This window comes from Cotesia glomerata, linkage group LG8 (genome assembly GCF_020080835.1).
Source record: "Cotesia glomerata isolate CgM1 linkage group LG8, MPM_Cglom_v2.3, whole genome shotgun sequence".
Classification (NCBI taxonomy): Eukaryota; Metazoa; Arthropoda; class Insecta; order Hymenoptera; family Braconidae; genus Cotesia; species Cotesia glomerata.
The window spans coordinates 6,310,010-6,337,052 of NC_058165.1; the positions used below are offsets into that span (position 1 = coordinate 6,310,010).

The window sequence follows — 27,043 nt, forward strand, 5'->3', positions numbered from 1 at the left end:
ATGTCCTTAATAACTATACAAAAATTTCGAATTTTCTGACGGTATGCCTTAACCGCGACAACCACCTTAATAAGCTTTTTGGGACTTAGGAACTAAAAACTGTTTTTACTATATACATTGATAATAAATTAACTTATAAGAAAAAAAATTTTTCCATTGCTGGAATTTTTCGCTAATTTCAGCTTTAGAGGGACTTGAAAATTTGCTTACTATATTTTTCATGTTCAAAAATACAATCGATCCGCTCTAAAGGTGCTCTTGACACCAAGTACCTGCGCAATAAAAAAAAATTCCTTTCAAAGTAGTACCCGTGGTTAGAGATTTGCCGTTCAGAATTTGATGGAATTTTATTTATTAGTGAATTATAGTAAATTAAAATAAGCCCTCTAAATTTTTGAAAAGCTCAAGAGAACCACTGAATAAATATTGACCTTTTAAAGTTTTTGAGTTAAGCAGAAAGTTTCTTTCAGACTTGAATAAAAATTGACATGATGAAAATCAATAACATCTTGAAAACTTTGCGTAATCAGAAGTAGAGATTCAGAGCATGTGATAGTAATAAATGAATAAAAAAGTTTAAAAAATTATCTGTCTCTCTTTCTTTAATGCGACTTAGCATAGGAAAGTCAACAGATTGTCACAAAATAACCAAAATAATTATTAAAAATTTTTAATTTTCTTAGCGGAAAGATAAAAATTTTGAATCTAGAAAGATTTAAAATTTTGAATGAAGAAGTAAAAATTCTAATTTCTAAACTGAAAAGAAAATTAACTTGAATCAAGAGAAAAATTCTTGAACCATGAAAACAATTTTGAAGAGTTTAATTATCTTAAATTAAGACAAAAAATATTTAAATTAAGTAAAATTCATTTAAAGCAAGACAAATTTCTTAGTTTAAGAATTTTTTATTCAAGTCAAGACGATTTAGTTCTCAAAAATCATTTTCTTGATTCAAGTTAATTGTTTTTTCTGTGTAAATTTGACTTGATGCAAAAACATTGCTGTTTATCTTAAAACCAAAAACCTTTTTAAAATAATTTTCTTCGTTCAAAATTCTTTCTCTTAAATCAAATTAATTCTTTGATCAGTGTAATTAATTAAATTATTGTGTTAAAAAAATTTTGGAAACAATTTATGAGCAAAATCGATAAATTAATTTAAGAATAATGTTGAAAAAATTTGTATTCTAATAGGTGGCTTTTTTAAAAATGAAATTTACTGTTTTTATTCGTTGCAGAATAAATAAAAATAAAAGATATAAAATTTAATTGAAAGCAGATGAAGAGTAATGAGAAATAGGTAGACGTTGATGCGCGTAAGATCAACGTAACCGTGAAATATTAAATCGTGAGTGCAGAAGCGCCGGAAGTTTGGATCGTCAGAAATTCTGGTTCGCTAGATCAATCCCGCAGGGTGAGAAGCTACAGTTGCAAGCTGTTACGTCCGCACTACCTGCGGCAACTCACTGGAGATCATTGCGTGAATTTTGATGAATATTCACTGGAAAATAAATAATAAAGAACCCTTTGTTTTCCAGAAATACTATTATCTTATGATAGTATATCAACTTTGAAGCTTCAAGCATTGCATTGAGAAATTAAAAGTTTTTATGGACTATCCGGAATTTTAAATTCGTGTAGAATTTCATTCAATCAATTTTTTTTCCAAATAATTCAATAATTCCTGTCACATTTTTTCGCAGACTAAAAATAAATTTTTTCTCGTCGTTCGTTTGCGAATTCCGTTAAAAATTCAGCGCAAATAAAATACTGAATACGAACATTGGATAATAAATTGTTTCACATTTAATAAATTCCTCAACAATTAATGAATTTTCGTTTTACAAAATATGACGTTATTTAGATTCGATTGTTAAATATAATATATATATATATATATTGTTAAAAATAATCTGTTATATATTTGAAAAAATAGATAAAATAAAAAAAAATCGACATACCGAATTACGGTTGTAGGCATCAATCAAAACAAACACTCCAGACTGTCATCGAGATAATTAATAAAAATTTTATAATTATTCCGTTTATTAACTACCACTATTTTTATTATTATGATTACCATGATTTTGAATTGTAACAAACTTATCCACATTTAATTTTAAATAACCTCAAATCCTACAAGTGTCACCATGTTTTATTTGATGTCTAGTAAAACTGGCCAGTAACTAGACAGTTATACTGGATACTATACTAGCCAGTTCCTAGCTTAAGTCTAGTTAAACTAGCCAGTTACTGGCTAGATACTTGATTGCATTTCTACTAGGGTATTCGAAAAGCCGTTTTTTTGTTTTGTGACCCATTTTCCCCACTTTCTCTATTTCTCCAGCATAAATTGATTAGCGAAGTAGACCCGCGCAGTTTAATAAGAACCGTAGGAAACAAACCGCGATAAATTAAATTCTAACCAGTCATCTAGAGTACCAACAATCAGAAAGAGCAATTAGTCATCAACAGACGATTAGTCTGCTGGGAAAATCAATTAATTATAATCTACATCTCAGTGCAATTGGAAATTAATTGCTTAATTAAATTCTTTTGTAATTGAAGTCTTCATTATTATTATGATTAGTTTTTTTTTTTTTTTTTTTATTTTATTAAATCGCAAATATTGGATGTTTTTTTGTATGAAAGTTTTTAGAAATTAATGCTAAATAGTTTAAAAATTTATATTAGAGGATCATAAGTAAACAGTAAAATGTTGAACGTAATTGCGTCAAAAAAATTTTGTGTTAAATATATAACACTTTTTCGTGTTGATCAAAGGGTGTGTTGTTTAGTTCGTCTAGGGATGATAAATGAAGTTTTCAATTGCAAAAATAAAAATTTCTTAATTAATCTTTTTCAATTTTTTTACAAAAAATTCGTACTCAAATGGAACGCCACAATTTGGAGGCAGGTCGGCTCCTACACATATCTCGGCAACGACTTATGTAAAAAAAAAAAACCCAAGTGTTTTAAATTCGGTATGACAATGGCTACAAAATAGATTACTGATATTAATTTTGAACAATTTTTGTTAATTTTAAGTAACAAAAACTAAAAAGTATCAAAAAAATTGTTTTTTTTTCCGCTGTTATTTGTAAAAAAAATAGTAAAAATCAATATTTTAACATGATGATAGTCTATATTGTGAATATTTATGTGTAGAATATGTGGTTACAATTTCAGAAAGATCTGTCCACGGGTTCCGGAGAAATCCTGTTGGCTGTCCGTAAAAACATAATTTTGAGAAAAACTCGTTTTAAGATTCATTAAATAAAAAATCTTACCAAAATTTAATCTGCGAGACTTTACCCGAAACAGTTTACACATGCTCAGGAGTATATACTGAGATACATAAACATTCGAAAAATGTAAAAAAATCGAATTTTTTAACGGGACCAACTATAGACTACACTCTTATGAGAATTAACACAAAAAAGTGTTAAATTTACACCTAAAAGTGTAAAATCTTTTACACAAAAATTTATTGACGCAATGACACAATTTCTTACTGTCTTTTGAAAAAGTAATAAAATTTTCATGTTTTTTAACAAGTAATTTATTTCATATGGAGCAATTAGTAGAAGTAAATAAATGAAAAAAATTTTTCGACCCTAGAGCACTTTCTAATGGTATGTGCATTATGACTCACGCAAAAGTATGTGATAATATATTCTCTATCTTATAGCTTCTTGAGAATAAAAATAAGATAAAATATAAATTGAAGACGGTCAAAGAAAGCGAATATAAGTTTACAGAAATGCACTTTTTATCGAAAAAAATGTATTCCGGAAAAAAATGGATTCAACATATTTTCTTAAATATCTCTTCCTTTGATCATAAAATATTCCACCACTTTAAATGCATATATGCTTAGATACATACATACATATGACAGTAAAGTACTCTGAGATACAAAGACATTTTGTAGTATTACTTTAAAATGAGATCCTCCATAAACAGAAACTAAATCATAAAATTTAAATGTGTGTGTACAAAGATATATATGGTTCTATTAGATAATATTAAAATTTTACAATGTAATTCTTACAAAATCTGTAAAAATTACAATCTAAAACTGTAATTTTTATAGTTTTTTATAAAAAGCACCACGTTAAATTGTATAATGTAATTTTTGGGAAAAAAAAGAAAAAATAAAATAAAAATAATTTTTTTTTAATTATCTAACTTTAATCATTTTTGTTAAAAATAAAGAAATATTTAACAAACAATATTACATTATAATTTAATTTTTCCAATTCTTGGAATAATAATAATTAGTCATGGGTATCTGATTTTCACGTAAATTCAATCTAGAGTAAAAATACAAGTCCATATGTCTAAGACATTTAACTTTGATCGGTTCAATATCTTCTGTCATTATATAAATTGCACAGTAGTATCTTCTCACTCTTTTCATATCAAAAGCTTGGTTTTCTAGTCGAGGACATCGATAAACCTCTAACTACACACACTAACTTAATAATGTAAACCAAATAATTATTATTTCGCACCAATAATAACTATTAAATTAATAATGACAATTATTACGTATTAATTTAAGAAGTTTTCGATTTAAAAAAATCAATAATCATCAACTAAGATTAACTTTTCAATATTTTTCCTTGAATAAATTATTAATTTTTCAATAAAAACCAAAATTATTTATTTTCAATGTATAGATAGTTATTGTATCAGCTACGGAGATTAATATTTATTGATAAATAACAAAATTATGGACATTAAATAAAAACTAAAAAAAATGAGGCTTTTTTCACAGTATTTAGTCCTAAAAAAATAGTAAAATCAAAATTTTGATATGGTAGTAGCTTCTGCAATGGCTACTACTATGTAGAATACGTCGTTTAAATTTCATTAAGATCGGGTTACACAGAAAAAAAATTTCTTGACTGGAGAACAAAATTCTTGGCTCAAGAAAATTTTCGGGTGCCTGAAAGAAAACCGAACTTGTGTTGGCCGAAGTAAAAATTTTTCTTGAAATTCTATTCTTAGTGGAAGTAATTTTTTCTTAATTCAAATTATCATAAATACTTGATACAATAAAGTTTTATATTTGATCAAGATTTTTAAATACTTTAGGGAAATAGCGCTACCTACTCCAGCTGAAAAAAAAATTTTCTCACCTTGAGAAAATTTTTTTCTTGAATATTTGATACCCATTTTATATTATTTTAGCGTGCAATTATACATATTAAATGAAAAAAAAAAGATTCAAAATTATTTGATCTTTCCATTTGACATGTTAATCAATAAAAATATTAATGAAAAGTTACTTCTATCGAGATATTTAATTTTTTGGAGCAAGAGAGAAATTTTCTCAAGAAAATTTACTTCTATCAAGAACTAAATTTTTTGGAGAGAGAGGCTGAATTTTCTCAAAACAAGAAGATTTTCTTGACTTAAATAAATTTTCTTGGATCAATATACGTATTTCTTAAATCAAGATAATTAATTTTGTTGGAATAAGTGAAATTTCTTGTGTCAAAAAAGAATTTTTTTTTTTGCCCAAGAAAATAATTTTTCTGTGTAGTGGTTTCGGAGATATCATGTACCTAAACCAGAAAAACATACTTCTAAGATTAATGTATTTAAGGTTTTTTGAATTAAAAAAAAATCTTACCTAAAGTCAATCAGCGAAACCGGCACCATACAAAATCCCTCCAGCCTTTTTAAAGATTTGACAATTTTTTCCTCTCTAACATCCACATAAACATCATAAAATAATAATGCTACACTGGTCCGATCACTTAGAAATTTTAACCCAATACTTTTAGAAATATACACTTTTGAAAAAAGTAAAAAAAAAAATTTAAGTTATAAACCAGAATGACCCTTAACAATTTTAAACAAACACTTATTACTTTTCCAACCTTGAACACTTTTTTCATCTTTTTTTTATGATATTTTTTTATTGTATTAAATCTCATAAGTAGACTTCAAAAGAACTTAAACTTTGAGCTTTCCGATGTAAAGTTTAGACAAACACTGAATGCTAAATTTTTTATTAAAAATTTTTTACCTTATATAGACTTGTATTTGTTATTGACTAAAAAAATACCCGTTTTAAATAAAACTGCAGTTTTCGCGCTCAGATGCCGTTATAGAATTTTTTTTTCTACATATATATACACTTTAAAGCATAAACCGAAAACTGATAGTGTAAATTCGGAAAGAAAAACAATTGAAACAGTAAAGTTTTGTAAAAAGTATCGATGCTGTGTATTCATGACTGAGTATCTACATATTCGTTTTACGACTTACTTTTTTGCAACTCAAATCCGACGTACGCACAAAAGGATCATCAAGAGTTTTTATTGCACTATCTGCATTATTTTTATCAGTTTGTTTATGTATTTATTTTTATTTATCCATATTCATTTTTTTTGTTTTTTATTTTTTTAATACTTAATATGTTTTTTTTCCAGATTTCTAGTTTCGATTGATTTAGTATGCTGATAATCTCGATAAATAACAGTGATTGATATATTTAATGAAATAAATAGTCGAGGATAAAAATTTTCGTTTTTTTTAATCTTCACGCTCGAATGCACTGAAAGGATTGATTTTGATAAATAGTGATTGGATGAACCTTTTTTTTTTACTGAAAATAGAATTATTCAGTATTTTTATTTACTATTTTGTAAGGAAATTTAATCGGCTAAGCTATGCCCTTTATCGGAATAAAAAATCCAAGCACATACGCCGTTGCGAGTAGAGTCGAGCGTATTTAGTCAGACAGAAATTCATTCGATAAAACAGTAAATATTTACTCACACAAAACAGATTCATCGATGTTTTAAATAACTAGATACAGAGTCTAGTCTGAGAAAAGAAGTCTCGACTCCCGGAACTCTAGTTTGAAAAACAATAATTTTTATTTAATGTTTAAAGTAGGGTTTCGCGCAACTGCCGTCGTAATTTAACATCGGCGCGGCCGTGTGACAAAAGTCGCGCGGAACCTTATTTTCAACATTAAATAAAAATTATTGTTTTTCAAGCTAGAGTTCCGGGAGTCAAGACTTTTTATTAGAAATTTCCTCCTTTTTAAGGATCTTTTTTCCGATTTTTGATATCACCAATAGTTATTGAGATATTTACGAAAAACTGAGATTTTTTATTTTGGTTATGTTTTTTGTTAATAACAAATTGAAATTTTCATCAAAAAAATAAGAAAAACAACAACATTATTTTCAGAGTTTAATTCCGCATTGAATGAGTGATTGTTCCTATTTTTATCACAATTTCTAAGATTTTTATTAACAAATTTACACAGGGTTCTCACAAAAATTTCCGTTACTATGTAACATGGTAATGGTCACCATTTCCTACATAGGAATAAGTTTTATTCTTTTCTCTCCGTGTATTAGTATTATTCCGATCGGTTTAGTACTTTTCGCAGTATAACCGGACATAAAAACCGGCTCTCCATTTATTAGTATAGAAGACTATAAAGAAAAAAATTTCATAATTATAATTTTTTATTTGAGACATTTATAAAATTTAAAATTGAACAAGTTTTTAATATATATCAATAATAGACAAATTAAAAAATTTAAACTAAACTCCACTGATAAATGACATATGGGCGATTCTCTGTAAGGACGTCTTAAATCTGTACAAAATTGTCCGACCAAATTATTTTTGATTTTATTAGAAAAAAAATTAGGAAAACGGTTGACCCTAAAGGCCATCCCTGCAACTTCCCGCTACCTCCATACCTAAGTGCTCAACAATTCACTTATTTTTTAAGCTCTTCGAGCTCAAAAATATAATTTATGTGTAATTTTGAGCTCTCCGAGCTCAAATAAATCGCTGTTCTGTGCTTTTGAGCTCGAAGAGCTCAAAAGACTGAGGGAAGTTTTATAGAACACTATTTTTTTAATTTTCAAACCGCAATAACTTTTGAATGAATTAACCGATTTTCTCGCGGTTTACGGCATTCAACGCAGTTTTTGGACTTCTTTGGAAAATCTTTAAGCGTAAACTGGTCAGACTAAAAATTTCATAGAAATTCTGAAAAAAATATTTTTTTCAATTTTTTTCGACAACGATATCTCACGAACAAATTAACCGATTTTTACCGGGCTGGTGGTAATCGACGTGGTTTTTTGAGGTTAAGAGCTGAACAGTTTTTGGAATTGATCGGTTCAGCCGTTTAAAAGATATTTCAAAAAAACGAATTTTTGGAAATTTTATTTTTGAGATTTCTCAAAATTGATCGACTTAAATTTTGTGTAAATTAGTATTAGAATTCTAGGGGCAAAGGAACTCTTTAGAACGCCGCTTAATTCGATCGAATCAGATGATCCGTTCAAAAGTTATAAGAGATTTACACACACACACACACACACACGGTGACATCACTGCGGAAATAGTCAGGAAAGCTTCCTAGGACCTCAAAACGTCGAGATCTGATGAAAACTCGATTTTCGAAAAACGGGGTGAAAACAATAACTTCCCGATTTTTGAAAATTTTCAATTTTCTTAGCGGGAAGTTAAAAATTAACAAGAGCTACAAAACTATCAGCTTAATTATAATAAATAAACAGCCGAATTAATTTTTGCTTTTTCGATATTTGTGTATCTTTTGCCACATAACATGACAGAGGACTGACGGCCAGGGGACTGATTTTTTTTATCAAATTGAGAAAAATCAAGCAAACTTTTTTAATGGATTCAACTTTTTAAGTTCTCAATGAATGTTTACATTAATTAGAATAATATTAAGACTTATGGATCCAATTTTATAAATAAATTATAAACAAAAATAGCTGCCAGGGGACTGAGTTTTGAAGTGGCCCAGACACATATTCCCGGGTAAAAAAGATTATATATAATTACATATAATTATATATGATTCTATGTAATTATATATAATTGGATGCAGTATTTTTTAATAATTATATATAATTATATACAATTACATATAATTGTAAATAATTGCATATAATTATATGTTATTATATATAATAATATATAATTAGATGCAGCATTTTTTAATAATTATCCTATATTATAAAATAGATGATAGTCTTGAAGTTAGTCAAAGGTCGAAACTCGCAAAAAACGGGCCACGATTCATTATTGGTTAAAATTTAGGCGCGCGCGTAGCGCGCTATTCAAATTTCTAGTATATAATCATATACAATTACATATAGTTAGATATAATCATATATAATTTTATATAATTCTGTAGAATTGTACAAAAATTACAAACATTATTATATACAATTATATGAAATTATATATGATTATATAAAATTATATATAATGATATGTAAACTGATAAAAGGATTTATTAACTATTAAAAATTTAATTTATTTGAAGACAATTATTTAATTTATTAAATTTTAATAAATATTTTTTAACATTCAATAAATTATTATTTGGGAGGAAAGTACATTTTTTAATAGTTAATAATTATTTATTAATAGTTAATAAATATTTTTTTGAGTGAATTTGTTCCACTTGCAATGTCATATGACATGAAGATTGCTTACAAACAAAAATCATCTTTATAAATTATTTGCATTAATTATATTATATTATAATAACGTTTATTGTAATATACAGAATTCTATCACACCTCATAATTATCTTTTATATTTTTAAATATTAAAAACATTAATTTATTTAGTGATTTGAATTATTATCATGTATTCCAGCTATCGAATTATAAAAAATGTCAAGAGAAAATTGCTATTTTTGCTTTTAATTGTAAATAAATATTTGTTAACTGTTAACAAATATTTATTAACATTTAATAAATTGGATTTAAAAAATAATTTATTAACTGGTGATAAATATTAATTAAATCCTATGATGTTAAAAAATCACTTATTAACAGTTAATAAAGCTTATTAAATATAAACAAATCCTTCTATCAGTGCAACTATACGGAAATCATATATAATTATATATGAATCATATACAATTGTATATAATTTTTTTTATCTCAGAGTCTGCTACTCCAATGATTAATAATCTATTAATCTATAGTATTTTTTGTGGATGAAATAATAGGAACTGTATTAATTAAGTTAACTTATAAAAATTGATTATGCATACGATTTGCATTACTTGTAGTTATTTCAAACTTTGCTTGACAAGTAAGTCTCGTAGGTAAACAGGTAGCGCGTCAGTCTTGCCAAGAGAAGAGAAGCCTACAACAGCTTCAACAAAGTTCAGAAAAAAAAAAAAAAAGGTGACATAAACCAAGTATCGTAATTTTATTTAAAAATCTAAATTTCCGTCGTATTTTTGAAATTAACAAGAGACAAATTCGAAATGCAAAGAATTAAATCTTCTCACTTAATTATTTTTATTTTCTATTATTTATCTTTATCTATTTTTTTTAATAACTAGAATTGATATGATGTTTTTTTTAAAACTTCTTTTTCATCATAATTATAAGTGCAATATATGCACAGAGACAATAAATAACTATATTATTTATATATTATACTAATACAGAGTAAAATTTTTTTTCTAATACAAATGTTACTTACAGCAACTTAGAGAGACAAATAATGTGAGACGCCTTACGCAAAAGGACAAACATTATAATATTATATTAAGAGAAAAAATGGCTATTTTTTAAGTTTTCTAGTTTGCAGCCTAGATTAAGCATGTAAAAATGTATATATTGTAACTTGTTATGCAAATAAACTTTTTCAAAGAAAAAAAAAGTAGCGCGTCAGTCTGTCAAGCGTCAGGTCCCCGGTTCGATCCCCGCACACGCCGAATTTTTTTTTATTTTTATACAAATAATTATATATAATTCTATATAATTATATCTAATTCTATATAATTATATCTAATTCTATATAATTATATCTAATTCTATATAATTATATATAATTATATAGGGCCATTTTTCATATATAAATTATATATAATCTTTTTTATCCGGGTTTCCAGAACAAACGGTGCTTTGACACTAAATAAAATAGCGATAAAGCTCTAACAGCCCTATGGTTATTAACTTACGGCTAGTTAGATCCTTATAAACCTTACAAAAGGTAAAATAACACGCTAGATTTTTTTTTTGGCTTTGAACTTCTGGCAGGGGATTGATCTTAAAATGCCTGAGACAAACTTTGGTTTAATGAATTTAATGAAACAAATTATTTTTCGGTACTTTTTATTGAAGAAGATTAACTAATTAAGTTTTTAAACATTATGGACCAAATTATATATTATTGACGAATAACTTAAAATTTAATCTTTAAGTTTTAATTTTGGGAATGGAACAGCCCAGGGGACTGTTGTTTCGGTGGTTTACGAATTTATAGCCAAAAAACCAAAATTTATTTCATTTTAGTTTTCAATGCTCCAAATAGAAATGCTTTTTTACTTTCGTAATAAATTTTTTTTAGTAATAAAATAACAACTTTTCTAATAAAAAAATGCCTGGGACAGCAAAAAACATCCTTACAGAGAATCACCCATATAAGCCATTTGGGAGTATGTGTGTTTTCGAAGGTTTGATAAATCTCCCAAAATCGAGCTGAATAAAATAATCTAAGTCAGAGAATAGGTTATGTATCACATTGGAATTAAAACATAGTCATCTACCGACAATACTTACCAAACAAATATTTAGTACCTACTACTAAATATTATTTGGTGGAAACAAATATTTATTTCTATGTAATAAGGCTTTGTTTATATTATTATAATTTATTTAGAATAAAAAAATCATTTATTAAATTGTAACAAATAATATTTATGGGTAAAAAATATTTTTTTCTCCCTAATAAATGACTAAAAACTTTGTTACTAAATTAGTTTAGTACTCGGTACTAAATCCTTCTATCAGTGTAACTATGTAAATTAAAAACAAATAAATTTCATAAAATGGTTCTTAAATAATCTTTAAAAAGTAAATCGATAGCCTTCTACTGTTTTATTATGCTTTAGTATCCCGCGCTGATGTTCGATTTTAACATTCTCAATATTGAGTAAAAATAATAGAATAAAAAAGTGTACTACCTTTTCTTACCGAGATGAGGCAGCTGGAGGTCGGTCTTTTTAAAATATTTTAAACTTTCAGCTAAAGAAATTCAACTATGGGATATTATTCCATTTGCATATTTATTGAGACTCAGCTAGCTCTTTCTTGAGAGTAAGTTTTTCATCTTGGTGAATACATAGAAATTCAACGATTTCTTGTCCGCGAAGCTTCTATCCAAAAGAAAAGTTGAGTAATTTTTCGTTTTAAATGTAAGTTTTCGCGTAATTTCAAACACCGCATCAGCTGTCCACTTTTCGGTATCCACAATGGCTATGTAAATCCACTCATAACTCTTTTGCGGGTGGAAGAGAGTGGAGGGAAAAGATAAAATTTAAGGGAAGGCAAGAGGGGTGAAAACAGTTCTTACTTTACTTTATTGGAGTTTCTCGTTCTTATCGTTAAATAAAATGGGAATCACGAAAACGGGGATAAGTCTTGAAGGGTAGAAATAACGAGGAGCAAAATGGGCAAAGTGTAGAATCAAGAATCGAGGACTAAGTGTGGAGGCCAACAACCCAAGGAACTCAAGAATTAAAGGGGAGTATACGAGGATGTGTAGGGACAGTTGAGAAACGTTTCTGTCAACGTTTTCTCATACATATCACGTCAACTACCAAACACTCAGCACGTACTCAATTTATCTTTTTGCTAAACTGCATCTAACTTTTTTCTTGAAATATTGTTACGTTAACTTTTCATTATTATGTTGCCGTTCTTTGGAGAAAAGCTGCTAAAAGACCTTAGAAATTATTTTAATAAAAGAAAAAAAAATAAATTAATTCAAGAGGAAAATTATTGAGCCAAGAAAATCATTTGGAAGAGTTTGACCATTTTTAATGAATCAGAAAAATTATTTAAAAAAAAGTAAAAATTACTCAAATGACGAACTATAGGATAAAGGAACCAAATATTAACCGGGTATTATGAAAGTTTGATCTAAAGAAAATCTAGTAATTTAATTTTATATTCAATACGTAATTATCATTTTTTAATTATATTTGGAATGAAAATTCGCAGATGCTCATAAATTTATATGCAGTTGTTTTCATAAAAAAAAAAAAAATAATTTTGTATACAGATGTCAGAAAGTTGTGAAAATTAGTCATTAAAACTTAATTAACCTTGCCAGGTTTGATAAATACATTTATCATCTATTTATTTAAAATTAAATAATTCATAATTAATAAATAAGTATTCTATCGCAATACCAAGTATTGTAATATCACTGAAATTCATAAGTGTGAGACTCATACTTTTTTTTCAGTGTATAGTAGAGTTTATTATCTAGTTATGGTAAAATCTATTAACTGAATTCGATAGTAGTAAATATTATTTAAGTTGTAGCGCAGTGTAGTGCACAAAAAATCAGGATTAAATTCGGATTGAATTTATATTTAAATTTTTATTTGTCTAAAACAAGTTTCAACGCCAAGATTTTCAAAAAAAAATTTGAAAATTCCAAAAAAATCAAAATTTTCAATAAAATTCAAATTAAAAAAAAAATTGAAATTTCAAAAAAAAATTTTAAATCTTACAAAAAATTTTTAAAAAACATAATTTTCAAAAATTATGTCATTCAAATTAATCAATAACAGCTTTAATATTTAAAAATTTTTATCATATATGGATTTAAACGATTGTGTTAGTACTTGTTCTAATATTTTACAGGAAAAAATGTACATAACTAAAATATGAATGCAAATAAAGAATTTAATTGAATAAATTTATATTATTTTTTCTTTCAGAATTTTTACAATCTGAGATGGTTACAGTTACCATCTTCAATTATAGCAGTTATAATTTTTAATAATTACAATGATCATTTTCGATAGTAATCGTTACCATTATTAATAGTAACTATTACAATTGTCAATTATACCACCTATTAATTTGTGACTAATTAATTTTATTACCATTTCAGATAGTAGGAGTTAATATTTTTGTATAGTAAATAGTACAATTAATTTTTCTCCGTGCATATAATCATTTACTTATACTTTATCGAGTTAAAATTAATTTTAATTTAAAAAAAAAAACCTGGTAAAAAATATAGAAAAGCTAGGTCTTAAACGAATTTTAAAATTATAAAAATTATTGATAATTTTGCGTTAGTTAGCAAAAGTGATGATTGTTAACACAAATTTAACTGTACTAAAAGACCTGTCAACAATGAGGTCAATGCTATGTCAATAATCGGTCTTTGAATTTTTTGCGCTGTCAATAATACATACATTCGACCTGTTGGTTTTAATTTGATAGAACAATTATTAAATGTATTGCTATTAATGGGGCTAGGACTTTCGCAGTTGTTTAAATGAGCATTCATATGTTTAACCTCAAATTTGAATAAAGAAAAAACGCCAACTTCCTGGCCCTAGCTATTAAAGTTAATTAATTAAATTATATAAGTCAAAACAATGATTAAGGTGTCCTATAAAAAAAAAGTTGACAATATTGATTTGAAACAGGATAAAAAAATTCAAATATTAATGATCACTATTATAGTGTCAATAATGGGGGCTTTTACCTTAGCATCTCTTACAATTTAATTAAAAACGAGGCTGGTTATTTTTTATAATGATAAATATAACAATTTCATTTACTTCGTGTTAACTTGAGTTAACTTCCCAAGTCGAAGGTTCTGCCGCGCCGGCTTAGTGTACAAATTTCTAGCTAATAGACGATTATTTTTAACTGCGTGAAATTTCTTTCCAAAACTTTAAACAAATCTTTCCAATAATGAAAAGAAAAATAAAATAAACAAATCTCGTGGTACAAAAGGTTAGTCACATGACAATACAAGTATAACCAATGCACATATTGATCTTATGATTACTCGCCGTTCCACATACCTCGAAAACCCTCCTCAATCTTGGCATCTACAATCGACAAAAGCTTCTCCAGATAAGAACCATCTCTATCTCTATCTTAGTTTAGTACTTTTTTTTCTTAAACTCCATCCCGGTCTCCTTACTCTCGACATTCTCCAGTTCCACTCGGTCTCCAGTTTTCAACCTTACTTGCCTCTCACTTTACCACTCGCCTTTTTATTGATTTAGTATCGATGTTCCGTACTCCATAATACTCAATACCTATCTTGTCTAGATTTTCCTCAAATCGCGACTCCTATTCCGCATCTACCACGCTTGTCATTATTATTGATGTCCTATTCTTTTTATTGAAGACAATGCGACATTTTAGACAAAAGTGACAAACGTTATTTTTATGCTATCATCTGAAATATTGCATGCCTTAAGTGCGAGCGTGAAGATATCCTCTATTATCGCCTAAAAATCGAGATATAAAGTAATCCCGTTCATGTAGAGAGAAAAATACATTTTTTCCTCAAAAAACATGAAGAAATAAAAATTTTTCTCACTGTAACTTTCTTGTTAGAAAAAAGTCTTTTAGATTTGGGAAACAACATTTTTTGATAAAAATCCGCAAGTTGTCTATCTAAAATTGTTTTTTTCTACACTGTAAAAAAGTGGTGTCAAAATGGACTCATTTTAACACCGCTATTTAACACCTGTGCATTAACACCGGTGTAGCGGTACTCTTTTGCGGTGTTAAAAATCCGGTGTTAAACCGGTGTAACAGTAGAATAAATTTACACCGTATCTGAATATGTAATATGAATATTACATGATCCATAAAACACTAATATTCAATATTTATCAAAATGAGACAAGTAAAATTTATTTAAGAATTTTCAATTTACAAAATTACGCAGAAATCGATTTAATGAATGTTATACAACAAGTTAAATAATATTTACAATATTAAATGTTTAGGAACAATATAATAATTATTTTTATCGTAACCATGATGTTTCTCACAATATAATGGATGTTTTAAACATGATAAATTAATAATTTGATAACTTTGCTTTTTTTTTTCAGATATTTCATTTGCAAATAAACTCATATTGTAACACATAGTCTCCCATAGCTTATACAACAGCATTATATTATCATTACAAAAGAAAATTCTTTGAATTTCACCGTAAATGGGTAGTTCGTAAATTCTTAAATTTTCCCAAAAACGTCCTAAAATTTTCCAAAAAATTGTTCATCCATTAATTTCGGCACAAATAGACAGCTGTGCAAAAATAAATTATCTCTATGAAAATCATTTAAAAAATGTTCAAAATTGTCGTAAAATTGTTCTAAAAATATTTCAAATTTGTTGTAAAAACACTCTAAAACTGTCCAAGAAATGTTCCAAAATTGTCTCAAAAATATCCGAAAAATGTCTCAAAAGTATTCAAAATTTATTCTTAAATAGTTAAAAAAATGTTTTAAGATTATTCAAAAAAGGTTCCACGTAAGATTTAAGGACTAAATTTCAACTTAATTTCTTTAATAAATTGCATTGATTCTAAAATTATTTTATAAGTATTCCGAAAATCTTAAAAAAAAATACTTAAAAATTATGAAATAATTACTAAAATGCACTATTTTGGAGTTTTCAATTATTTATATGATGTTCTAAAATTGTCCATTAATAATGGTGTTAAAGTAACACGGATCGAAAATTTACATCGAGAGAATTTCACACCATTATTTCACACTACACGGCCGTGTGAAGTGCTCCGGGTCCATTTTTACATCGAAATTTTTTACAGTATTTATTTTAAATAAGCATTTTTATCTACTTAATATTTCATTATTTTAAACTTTCTAAATTAAATATTAACTTTTTTTGATTATTCATTTTTAATTATTAAACATAAAAAGTTTAATTATAAAAATTGTGTTAGTTAAAATATTATCAACACTCGAAAATTTATAACACCGATTTAACACCGAAAAAAAATATTTACACCGCGAACGGTGTCACTGCTACAGCGATTTCGGTGTTGAATTTAACACCGTACACCGCATAGACTCGCACCGGTTTTTTTACAATGTAAATCAAAAATCTTTTTTTCAATAAGAAAGTTACTTTAAAAAAAAATTTTATTTCTTTAGTTCAAAAATAAAATAGTTTTTAAAATTTTCAACAAATTAATTTTTTATTACAACATTGCTCATTTTTTTCAAAATAAATTTTTTCTTTCAGTGTATATTTATTTATTTATTTCCTTATAAACGACCCAAGAGCCAAAAGGCCAGTAACAGGGTCTCTAAGTAAGATTATAGAAATAGCATAGTATATGAAAACTTGTCCATTCAAGCTTTGCTTTGATTAATTAACGTATAACACCAATACTTGAAGAATGCATAGTATAAGTTACCTAACTTGTTATTTCTATTACAGAACGAAAACCGCGCACTGAGACTGAAAGACTCGGGATTGGGATTATCCAGCAGTGGAGGAGGTAGTTCCGGTTCGTACGTAGAAGCTGATGGGACCGCGATGGTCATGTCATCGGAGATACTGCCTCCCCCTACGCCAGATCCTCGAGTAACTTGGAATTACTTCGACGAACAGGGGTAAGTTAATGACTTCCACATGTTGCCATTGTCTAATCGGTGTTAACGAGCGACTCTACTTACTGATGCTGCTCGTCGCTAACTTGATGAATTATTCTATTTATTCTCAAAAAATTTAACAAACTTTTTATTACATTAATTAACTTTTTGCAGATACGTATCGAGGGGGGGTCTCAGAGCCGGTGAAGATCCTTACGCACGTAATAAATTTAATCAAGAAGCTTCCGACGGTCTTCCTAGCAATCGTGATATTCCGGATACACGCAGCGCAATGTAAGTTTTTTTTTTAAGTTATACTTCTTATGGCGCATTTGGAAAAAATGAGAGTGAATTTTTAACGATGCGCGCGCATATTGACACCCGAAAAACGCCGATGAAGTTAGCTGACAACTGACTTGCAACTTTCCGTAAAAACTGATTACTATATTCACTTTAACTCAGAAAACATCAAAAATAGTTCGGACAGCCCGGACCGAGAATCGAACCCGTATCTTTTGGTTACACGCCAAGAGCTCTTCCAATTAAACTATCTGAGACATGGTCCGTAATAAACCTGCAGTCACCTAATAATTTTTTATTTAACACAAAAACAGAAAAATACTTATTGAAATATAGTCGATATAATTTTTTAGCAATAGTTATTTAAACTAATGCATATATAGTTCGAGTAGCTACAAAAAAAAGTTCAGAAAACGATATTTTTATATTTGTGACATTATAATTCAGCTAACTATACACTTTTCTCTCAGTGTACCCATTGTGAATAATGAAAATGAATTTAATTTTTTGTGGAATCGCAATTACGCATATAGAGTAGTCACACGATTATAGTGATAGTCACGATACTGTTTATTGATGAGTGCATATTTTTTTTCTCCTTTTTTGTAATAAATCTCTTTTTTTAAATTAACCATTATAGAATAATAAAATACCGAAAGTTTTAATTGAAAGCTAAATTTGTCAATAATTTATATTTTACAATAAAAAAAATATTGCAATAGTACTTAAAATTGAAAGCTCAAAGATAAAAAAGCCAGAGATGCTAAATTAAGTTGGGTAACTTTTAAAAGTCAGAGGTAAGTACTAGCTTTTTTATTGACCGGATTGGTAGATTGTATAGATATAAAGAGTACAAGAAAGATTCGAAGTAGGCAATACCATTAAGTAGCAAATTCTCTTTAACTTTACAAACTTAATCCTATCGGTTCCGGCGCTTCCTTTTTCCTTTTAAAGTTACTTGCACACTTGTACTAAACTTAACATATATATAACATATCATACATATATGTAAGTGGCTTGGCTCTGAGGGAAGATTCACTCATCCCATTAAGATCTGAGAGCTCGACGTCCTTTATCCTCTCTCCTGACCTTAACTCCTCAAGAGCTTCCATTCCACAGCCGTAAGATCTCTAAGCTATCAGATGAAGGGTTCGATTTCATTCTCAATTCCTTCTCCTTCTTCTCTCCTACTATCCAAAGAGACTCAAGACTGAAAGCTATACTTTGATGAGATATCCGGTGAATTCTCTCGCTGTAATCAATCTTTATTCTCCTCCACTGGCTTCTCATTAATTTTTAACTGTTTTGACACTTTATTTCCTTATAAATTACTTCATTATTTCAAAAATGTTTTTGATTTTCTGCGTCCGAAAAAAAAGCTACTTTTAAGAATTTTTTGTAAGATTATGAATAAAAATATTGATGTAAGGTTTGTAAGGTTTAGTGTATATCTTTTGATAAAAAGTATATTAAAAAATATTTTATTGTTTATTTTTACCTTTTTAAAATACAAAAATAGTGATGATGATGATGAGGATAATGATACTGAAGATGATGATCATCATCATCACAATGAACATAAAAATTGTAATTGTAATTGTAATCCGTACAAAAACAGTTTCACTGTAAAAAAATCACGCCAAGTCCACGTTCATAAGACTATTAAGAAAAAAAAATTTTATTTCTTTACAAAAAGATATAAAATAAAAAATTAAAAAATCCAAGTAACCGATATGGTTGTATATGATTTTCGGAAATTAAAAAAAATTTTGTTGTAAATTTAAAAATTAAAAGAAACAATTTTGGAACGTATTTAGTGTGCGTGGTTACGAAATATTTCACTTTTTATTAAATTCCTAAAATCTATCTTCTAGGACTTTTAAAAAAAATTGAAGTACACAATGACGCACACCAAGTACGTTTCAAAATTGTTTCTTTTAGTTTTTAAATTAACAACAAAATTTTTTTTAATTTCCGAAAATCATATACAACCATATCGGTTACTTGGATTTTTTAATTTTTTATTTTATATCTTTTTGTAAAGAAATAAAATTTTTTTTTCTTAATAGTCTTATGAACGTGGACTTGGCGCGATTTTTTTACAGTGAAACTGTTTTTGTACGGATTTCAGTATTTTTTGTAATTATAATAAAAATTGACAATTTTAATTTAATACATTTTCGGTGGCAAACTATCCTTTTTAAGTTAAGCTATAGTTCATGTAAAAGTTATTCTTGCGCTGCCTGGCGTGTGTAATTGCAAGCTGTCAAATATCCTTTTTTCACTGTAGTTTTCCATCTATTATAAGATTAGCATGCATCCTTATATTATTTAGTCTCTGGCCATCCGCTTTTTACATAAGAAAAAAGTTAAAATCTAAAAATCTGGGTCGCTATAGTTTGTGCTGATTATTTTTAATAATTTTAAATAGAAATTATAAAGATAATTGATAATAATCAAGTAATACGCGTAATAAAAAGCATGAACTACTATTATAAAATATCATATAAAAAAAAAAATCAAAATAAATTTGAAAAAAAATTTGTAACCTCAAAAAACCGTTCTGCTTACGGTATATACACACTCGGTAGTCTGGCTTGAGAACTGAACTTGGCGCCAGACTCTAACGAGTCTGTTGAATTTATTGACAAGGCCGTAGGACAAAGTCTTCTAACGGCCTAAAGATAATACAAAGGATATGTACAGAGTACTTTATAAAAATAGCATATGAAATTTAACAATGAACAAAATATTAAATAAGTTTAACAAGAAAATAATAATATTTAAGGTCTCTCAACGTCATTTAAAACTGAAATGAAAAATATTCAAAAGAAAAGGCAAATCTTAATTGCACAAGGTTATCACAAAAAATGTAGAGAATTGTCTTTGCACAAGTTGACGACTAAATGTCTCTAGAATTACAAATAACACACACAGGAAAAAACTAAGGCAACGCACTTGCGACCTCAGCCAGCTCTATAGCCATGAGATGATTATAGCAGCTGGTTTTGAACTCTGCTAGAGATGTTGAAGTTGTAATTGTTGACGGTAAAGAGTTCCAAAATGCAGTGCCTACGACCAGGAACGAGTGCTGCAAAGTTGATGTGCGAGGAATTGGCGCAATAAGCGTATCAGTCCGGTTATTGTCTCTGTGCCGAGCAACGTTGTGATTCATTCTGATGCGCTCACACAACAAGGCATTCTTGTTTAACATCAGCATGCCGTAGAATATGCAGCCTAACAAATACACCGTCGATTATAAGGCGATAGCCATTCGAGGTCAAGCCGAGGTTCACTGATATGCTCTCCACGTCGCTTACGCAACACGAACCGTACACAATTGTTCAGCGTAACTGTTAGCTTTTTCTCAAGATTTAGATTTAAGTTTGTAAGAGCCACTGCACAGTAATCAAAGACTGGAAGGACCAAGCTGGTAACGATCTGCCGTTTCAGATTGATGTTGAGTTCATTAACCGATTGACGTAGACGATACAGCATTATTGATGCAGTACTACATGTTCTTGCAACCTGATCCACCCAAGACAGTCTTGGATCAAGAATAACACCCAGATACTTGAAGCTGATCACGTACTCAATATCTTCGCCAGCAAGGACCAGAGCTGGTGTCTGATCAAGCTGAATGAGATTCACATTAAACGCACTGCCCAAAATCATAGCTTTAGTCTTAGAGGCGTTGATCTTCAACTTATTACGCTGACAACAATCCGCCACTGCTGCTAAATCTTCATTCATCCTCTCAATACCATCATCAAGTTCGGATACTTTACAAGTAAGATAAATTGCACCATCGTCGGCAAAGAAAAGATGACTGCAATATCGCAAGCACTTCGGAAGGTCGTTAATGAAGAGAGAAAACAGTAACGGGCCAGGAACACTACCTTGTGGCACACCAGCACAGCAGTTCCGCCAGGTAAATAGCTTCTCACCATCTCTTATTGCGTGCTTCCTTTCTGATAGATAACTGTACATCCAGCGAATGACTTCAATCGAAAAGCCAAGTTCAAAGAGTTTGTTCAAGAGGAGCAAGTGATCGACGGAATCAAATGACTTGGTTAAGTCAAGTAACACTGCCAGAGTAACTAGCTGTTCATCGATGCCAAAACGCACGTCATCAACAAACTTAATCACAGCAGTCTGTGTGCCCATACCTTGTCAAAAACCGGTTTGCCGCGAATCTAGTACATCATAATCATTCAAGAACCTAGCAACTTGGTTCAGCACAACACGCTCACATACTTAAGACATTGCGCAAAGTATCGAGATAGGGCGCATGTCTAAAATGATAATGATGATGTTGATAATAATGATAATAATGACGATGATGATGATCATCATCACAATGAACATAAAAATGATAATGATAATAATAATGACGATGATGATGATGATAATGGTGGTAATAATGATAATGATAATGATGATGACAGCAAATTTCTCCAACTGCTTTTTTCAACAGTGATCGTGTTTATCCCGCCATAAAGATTTGATAAATTCACATTATGGTCATTAAGGGGAGCGATCCATGTAACTGTCTTATTTTTGGCCGTTTTTCAAAGCTTTAGAAAATTTAGAAAGAATAAATGAATCTTTCCGAGAGTCAGCATATCCATTCATCATGTGTTCAAATACAAGAAACAAAAATTTTTTCTTAATTTTTTTTTTAAATGGCCGCCGTACTGATTAAGTTTCCTGAGACCTCCGCGGAAAAAAACGCCAATCGGCAGGATTTTTAGCGTTTGTTGTAGTGATACAAAATCCAAAATCATGGTTGGACAGTGTTCACAAAACATGTATTTTCTAGTTGAACCTATAAAAGATTAAAAAAGTAAAAAAATCCCAGATTGGTAGGCCTCAGAAAAAAAAGTTCGATTTTTACCTTTTTTCCGATGGTTTTTGGGTCAAAAATAGTAGTTTTTACAATTTTTTTTGGCATTTTACTGGTTCATCTAGAAGCTAATACTTCATAGAAGGTGTGTACTAAATTTCATTGGAATCAGTTGAGAACTTTTTTAGTAATTTTGCCCACCAATTTAAAAAAAGTAGTTTCGAGAAAAACGCGTTTAGATTCAGAGCCGACTATTGCGATCCCGGGAAAAAAATGATCAGATCTGATCAGATATGAACAGATATGAGTCCAGGTCTGATCAGATATGAAAAATGACCGGATCTGATCAGACCTGGCCAGGCATGTTCATGTCTGATCATATCTGTTCATGTCTGACTCGATCAGGTCCATAAAATAAAAAAAAAAGATTGGTGCCGACGGGGATTCGAACCGTGTACGTCGCACTCTTCAGACTGATACTTTACCCGTTGACCCAATGACATCTTAACTCTAGTATACCTTTCAAACTACTTTAAATAATTTAAATTTTATACATGACTTATCCTTATAGTTAACGGAGTTCTATACCTAATTTATTAATTATTAATAATTAATTATATATTAGAGTGATTTATTTGGGACGGGTATGTATTTTTTTCGCTCCATTAACATATGGTTCTATGGAAAGTAAAAAAAAAATTTCTTCAAGGTTTATTCCGTAATTATAATTTTATTGTCTTTCCCGGTCTGGGCAGTCCGAATTATTTTTTCAGTTACCGAAAATTCCTACTGAGTAAGGTCCCCCTCCCCCCTTTATCTTTTATTTCCTCAGTTCCTAAAAATTCGTCTTTAATGACAAATTTAGCTTTAAATTAAAGCTAAAGGACTTATCGCCTATCGATATCAACTGATATATTTTGGTATTTGCACACTATCAAACTCAAACTTTTACTAAATAATCTTGTTTTTCGCGTATTCAATGGAACACAGTAAATAATTTTATGTCATTGCGTCAAAATTCATCGGTAAAAATCATCGTTTTGGCATGGAAAATTAAAAAGTTCATGCTTAAGCCGAAATTTTTGATGAAAGTTGTACATTTAAAATTTGTAAGGGGATAGAAACTGATACGTCATACGGAACAAATTAATTTTAAAAATAGAACTGCAGTCTATAGTTCGATAAAATTTTTCTTCCAAATTTAAAATATCATTTAAGAGGGCGAATCATGCATGAACAGTTCTTGTCAGCTGATATATGGAGTTTTAATCCTTTTCTATTAGGCTAGATCAGACATGATCAGACATGGACAGGTATGATCAGGCCTGAGCGTATTTAACGCTTCAGACATGAACAGACATGAGCAGGCATGGACAGATCTGATCAGGTCTGAGCGTATTTAACGCTCCAGACATGAACAGGCTTGATCAGGTCTGAGCATATTTAATGCTTCAGACATGAGCAGGCATGAACAGGCTTGATCAGGTCTGATCAGGTCTGAGCGTATTTAACACTTCAGACATGAACAGGCATGGACAGGTCTGATCAGGTCTGAGCGAATTTAACGGTTCAGACATGAACAGGCATGGACAGGTCTGATCAGACCTAATTTCAGGCCTGATCATACATTAACAGAAGAAAATATGGTGAGATTTTCGCCTACCTCCGAAGAGGCCGATACCTGGGCTCAAAAGAGCTACGCTCGCACGCATATTTGTCCTACCCTCACGCAAAAAAAACACAGCCAATTTTACGGGCAAGGAAAAACCCTGCCCTCAAGCTTTTACGCTATCATTGGACAGATGTGAATGGAGTTGAATTTAATATCGATCTGTCCTCGTACTCAGTCAACTGTATCAAACCCATTCAACGACTGCGTTAGCCTGATCGGTAATATAATAACAACCCGACCAGTTACCAGCGAGGCCCATGCGGGGAGGTGCAGCGGTAAGACCTGTTTGAGCCATAATACTCATCCCCCCTAAAAGAGTCTCGTCATCAGCTCTTAACCTTAAAAAACCACGTCGATCGCCGCTAATCTGGTCAAAATCGGTTGATTCGAGAGATATCGTGCAGGAAAGAAAACCCACAAAAGTGTTTTTTTCAGAATTAGTCCGAAATTTCTAGTTCAATCAATTCAAACTTAAAGATTTTTTATAAGGCTTTAAAAACTGCGTTGAATGCTGCCAACCGCGTGAAAATCGGTTCATTCATTCAAAAGTTATTGCGGTTTGAAAACTCAAAAAATAGTGTTTTATCAACCTTCTATAAAACTTTTGAGCTTGAAGAGCTCAAAAGCATAGAAAAGTTATCTTTTTGAGCTTGGAGAGCTCAAAACAACATATAAGTTGTATGTTTGAGCTCGAAGAGCTCAAAAACGTCGTAAATGCAATTTTAAGCGCTCACACGGAGAAAAAAATTTTGTTATAGGAACTCTATAGTAGTTAGTTAGTTGTAAAAAGTTCCAGTAGGTTAACGTTTTCTTATGGTAACAATACCGTTTGGCTCCTGCAACTCTACATCGTTGAGCTCTGAGAGCTAAACGTTATTTACCTCTCACAACTCTACAGGATCGTTCTAAGACAATAACAAATTTTTGGCAGTCTGATTGATAATTTTTTTTACGATTTAGCATTGATAATTTAATAAATAAATGCGACAGAACGAAGTTATATTGCCAACAATAATTGTATATGACAAATAAGAATAGTATTATAATAGAAATAAAATAATAATAGAACTTATATTACAAATAAAAATTATTTGTAAAATAAAAATATGGTCGTCACAAAATTATCTTATTTTCTTGATTATATTAATAAATATTGGACATAAAATCACTGCCGTATATGCACAAGAAAATATAAATAAACAAAAACAAATTTTATTTTGTGTTAAATGGGGTCTTTTGAATGTATTACGATATCTTATTACTTATCACAATATATTCAACTAATCAATTTAATTAACAGTCACTGCAAATGAACTTTGAAAAACCACAAATACAAAACTGTTCTAACGAAATTCAATTTGACAAAAAAAAACCTATTTCCTTAAATAAATAAACTGGAAACTTAATTGTCCTCATATATTTTTAATAATATGGATGAGTAACAAAATAATTCTGTTTGTCATTTTAGAAGGTTATGAAATATGTCGTTTCTATACCGTTTGGCTCTGAGAACAATCCCGTAGAGCTCTGAGAGCTCAACAACATTGAGTTATCAGATTAAATACCAGAACTAAATAACATTATGTTACTGTAACTCTACAACGAATAGTAAACTGTGTATAGTTGTGGTAACTCTACAGTTAGGTTACCAGAACAAAATTTTTTTTTCCGTGCAGGTATGAAATTAGCGGGAAGTTGCAGATGGCCTTCAGGGTCAACCGTTTTCCTAATTTTTTTTTACATGTATCGCTCCCCTTACAGGCACTTTTTGAAAAAAAAAAAAAAAAAAAAAAAATAGCAATTAATTGATTTAAAAAAATTTTGATAAGTTCATAGATTACTTTTCTATCCAATACGTGATTTTTTGTATCATTTATAGATAAATATATGTACAATATGACTGTCAGGTACAATTCAATGTGACAAAATGTAAAAATCTTAAATTTTTAGGCAATCACAAATCATATATTCGTGCTCGTGTCTTAAGCATGCAAAAAATTTAATATTTTTAAACTTTCAAAGCAGAACTTTGCCATAAAATATCCTCCGAAAAATCAATTTTTTTGATTTCCACAATAAAAGACCCCTGAATAGTCTTTGACATTAAAGTGTTACATTTAAACCTTTTCATAAAACAAAAAAGAAATCCAAAAAAGCTTAACAACGACAACAATGGCAACAACAGCAAAAGCAAGATTAAAAAAATGCAATCTCGAGAGCGAGAAAAGACGTGTACATAAGCCTGAAGGCACCGTCCGGAGCAATGAGACAGGAGAGTGAATACAACAAAAAGTGTTCGACATTTAAACTCACCAGCACGTTCACACATCACCCACTCTAGCCATGGCATCATTCCATCCCTTGGCAAGCTTTTCCATCCCGAGTTTCTCTTCCATCTCATCCGCAGCCACCTCATGCTTCTTATATCTCATACTATGTTTAATGCAACGTGCGAGCGTCAGAATTGCATTTGAGGCACTGAAATTCCAGCTTCTTCTTATCTAGATTTAGCTACCACTGTATTTTAATAACACGCTCAGAATGCCTCTTTCTGCTTCTCCTTTCTCCGGTCTGTAAATTTCCCATCACCCGTCATACATTATGTCCATAATTTTACATTTTGAATCATAATCGTCGCTATTTCAATCTCAAACCGGATTATTCCTGTGTTGATAAATTTTAGAATCAACTTAAGTCGGATGGAGTTAACTTTGTCAAAAGGGTTCAGTTCTACTGTAAATTATGTATTATTTATTTATTTATATTC

General features: G+C 29.4%; 2 protein-coding genes and 1 long non-coding RNA gene across 3 annotated transcripts in view; 1 reads left to right on the plus strand and 2 right to left on the minus strand.

The window, feature by feature from the left end:
• LOC123271053 lies at positions 1 to 26,069 on the minus strand. The gene is made up of 3 exons (XR_006510761.1): positions 26,042 to 26,069; positions 13,796 to 13,798; positions 1 to 74 (listed from the first exon to the last, which is right to left on the minus strand). It is a non-coding gene; the product is annotated as an uncharacterized LOC123271053 (long non-coding RNA).
• LOC123271032 (polypeptide N-acetylgalactosaminyltransferase 2) overlaps positions 1 to 27,043 on the plus strand; it is a 235,284-nt gene that overhangs the window by 154,935 nt on the left and 53,306 nt on the right. Inside the window, exons 2-3 of the mRNA XM_044737266.1 lie at positions 17,304 to 17,479; positions 17,633 to 17,752. Coding sequence (XP_044593201.1) covers positions 17,304 to 17,479; positions 17,633 to 17,752 — 296 coding nt within the window. The remainder of the gene's footprint in view (positions 1 to 17,303; positions 17,480 to 17,632; positions 17,753 to 27,043) is intronic.
• Positions 20,403 to 21,809, minus strand: LOC123271049. The gene is made up of 2 exons (XM_044737283.1): positions 21,529 to 21,809; positions 20,403 to 21,457 (listed from the first exon to the last, which is right to left on the minus strand). The coding sequence occupies exons 1-2, from the start codon at positions 21,706 to 21,708 to the stop codon at positions 20,996 to 20,998; spliced, it is 642 nt and encodes a 213-aa protein (XP_044593218.1). The 5' UTR covers positions 21,709 to 21,809; the 3' UTR covers positions 20,403 to 20,995.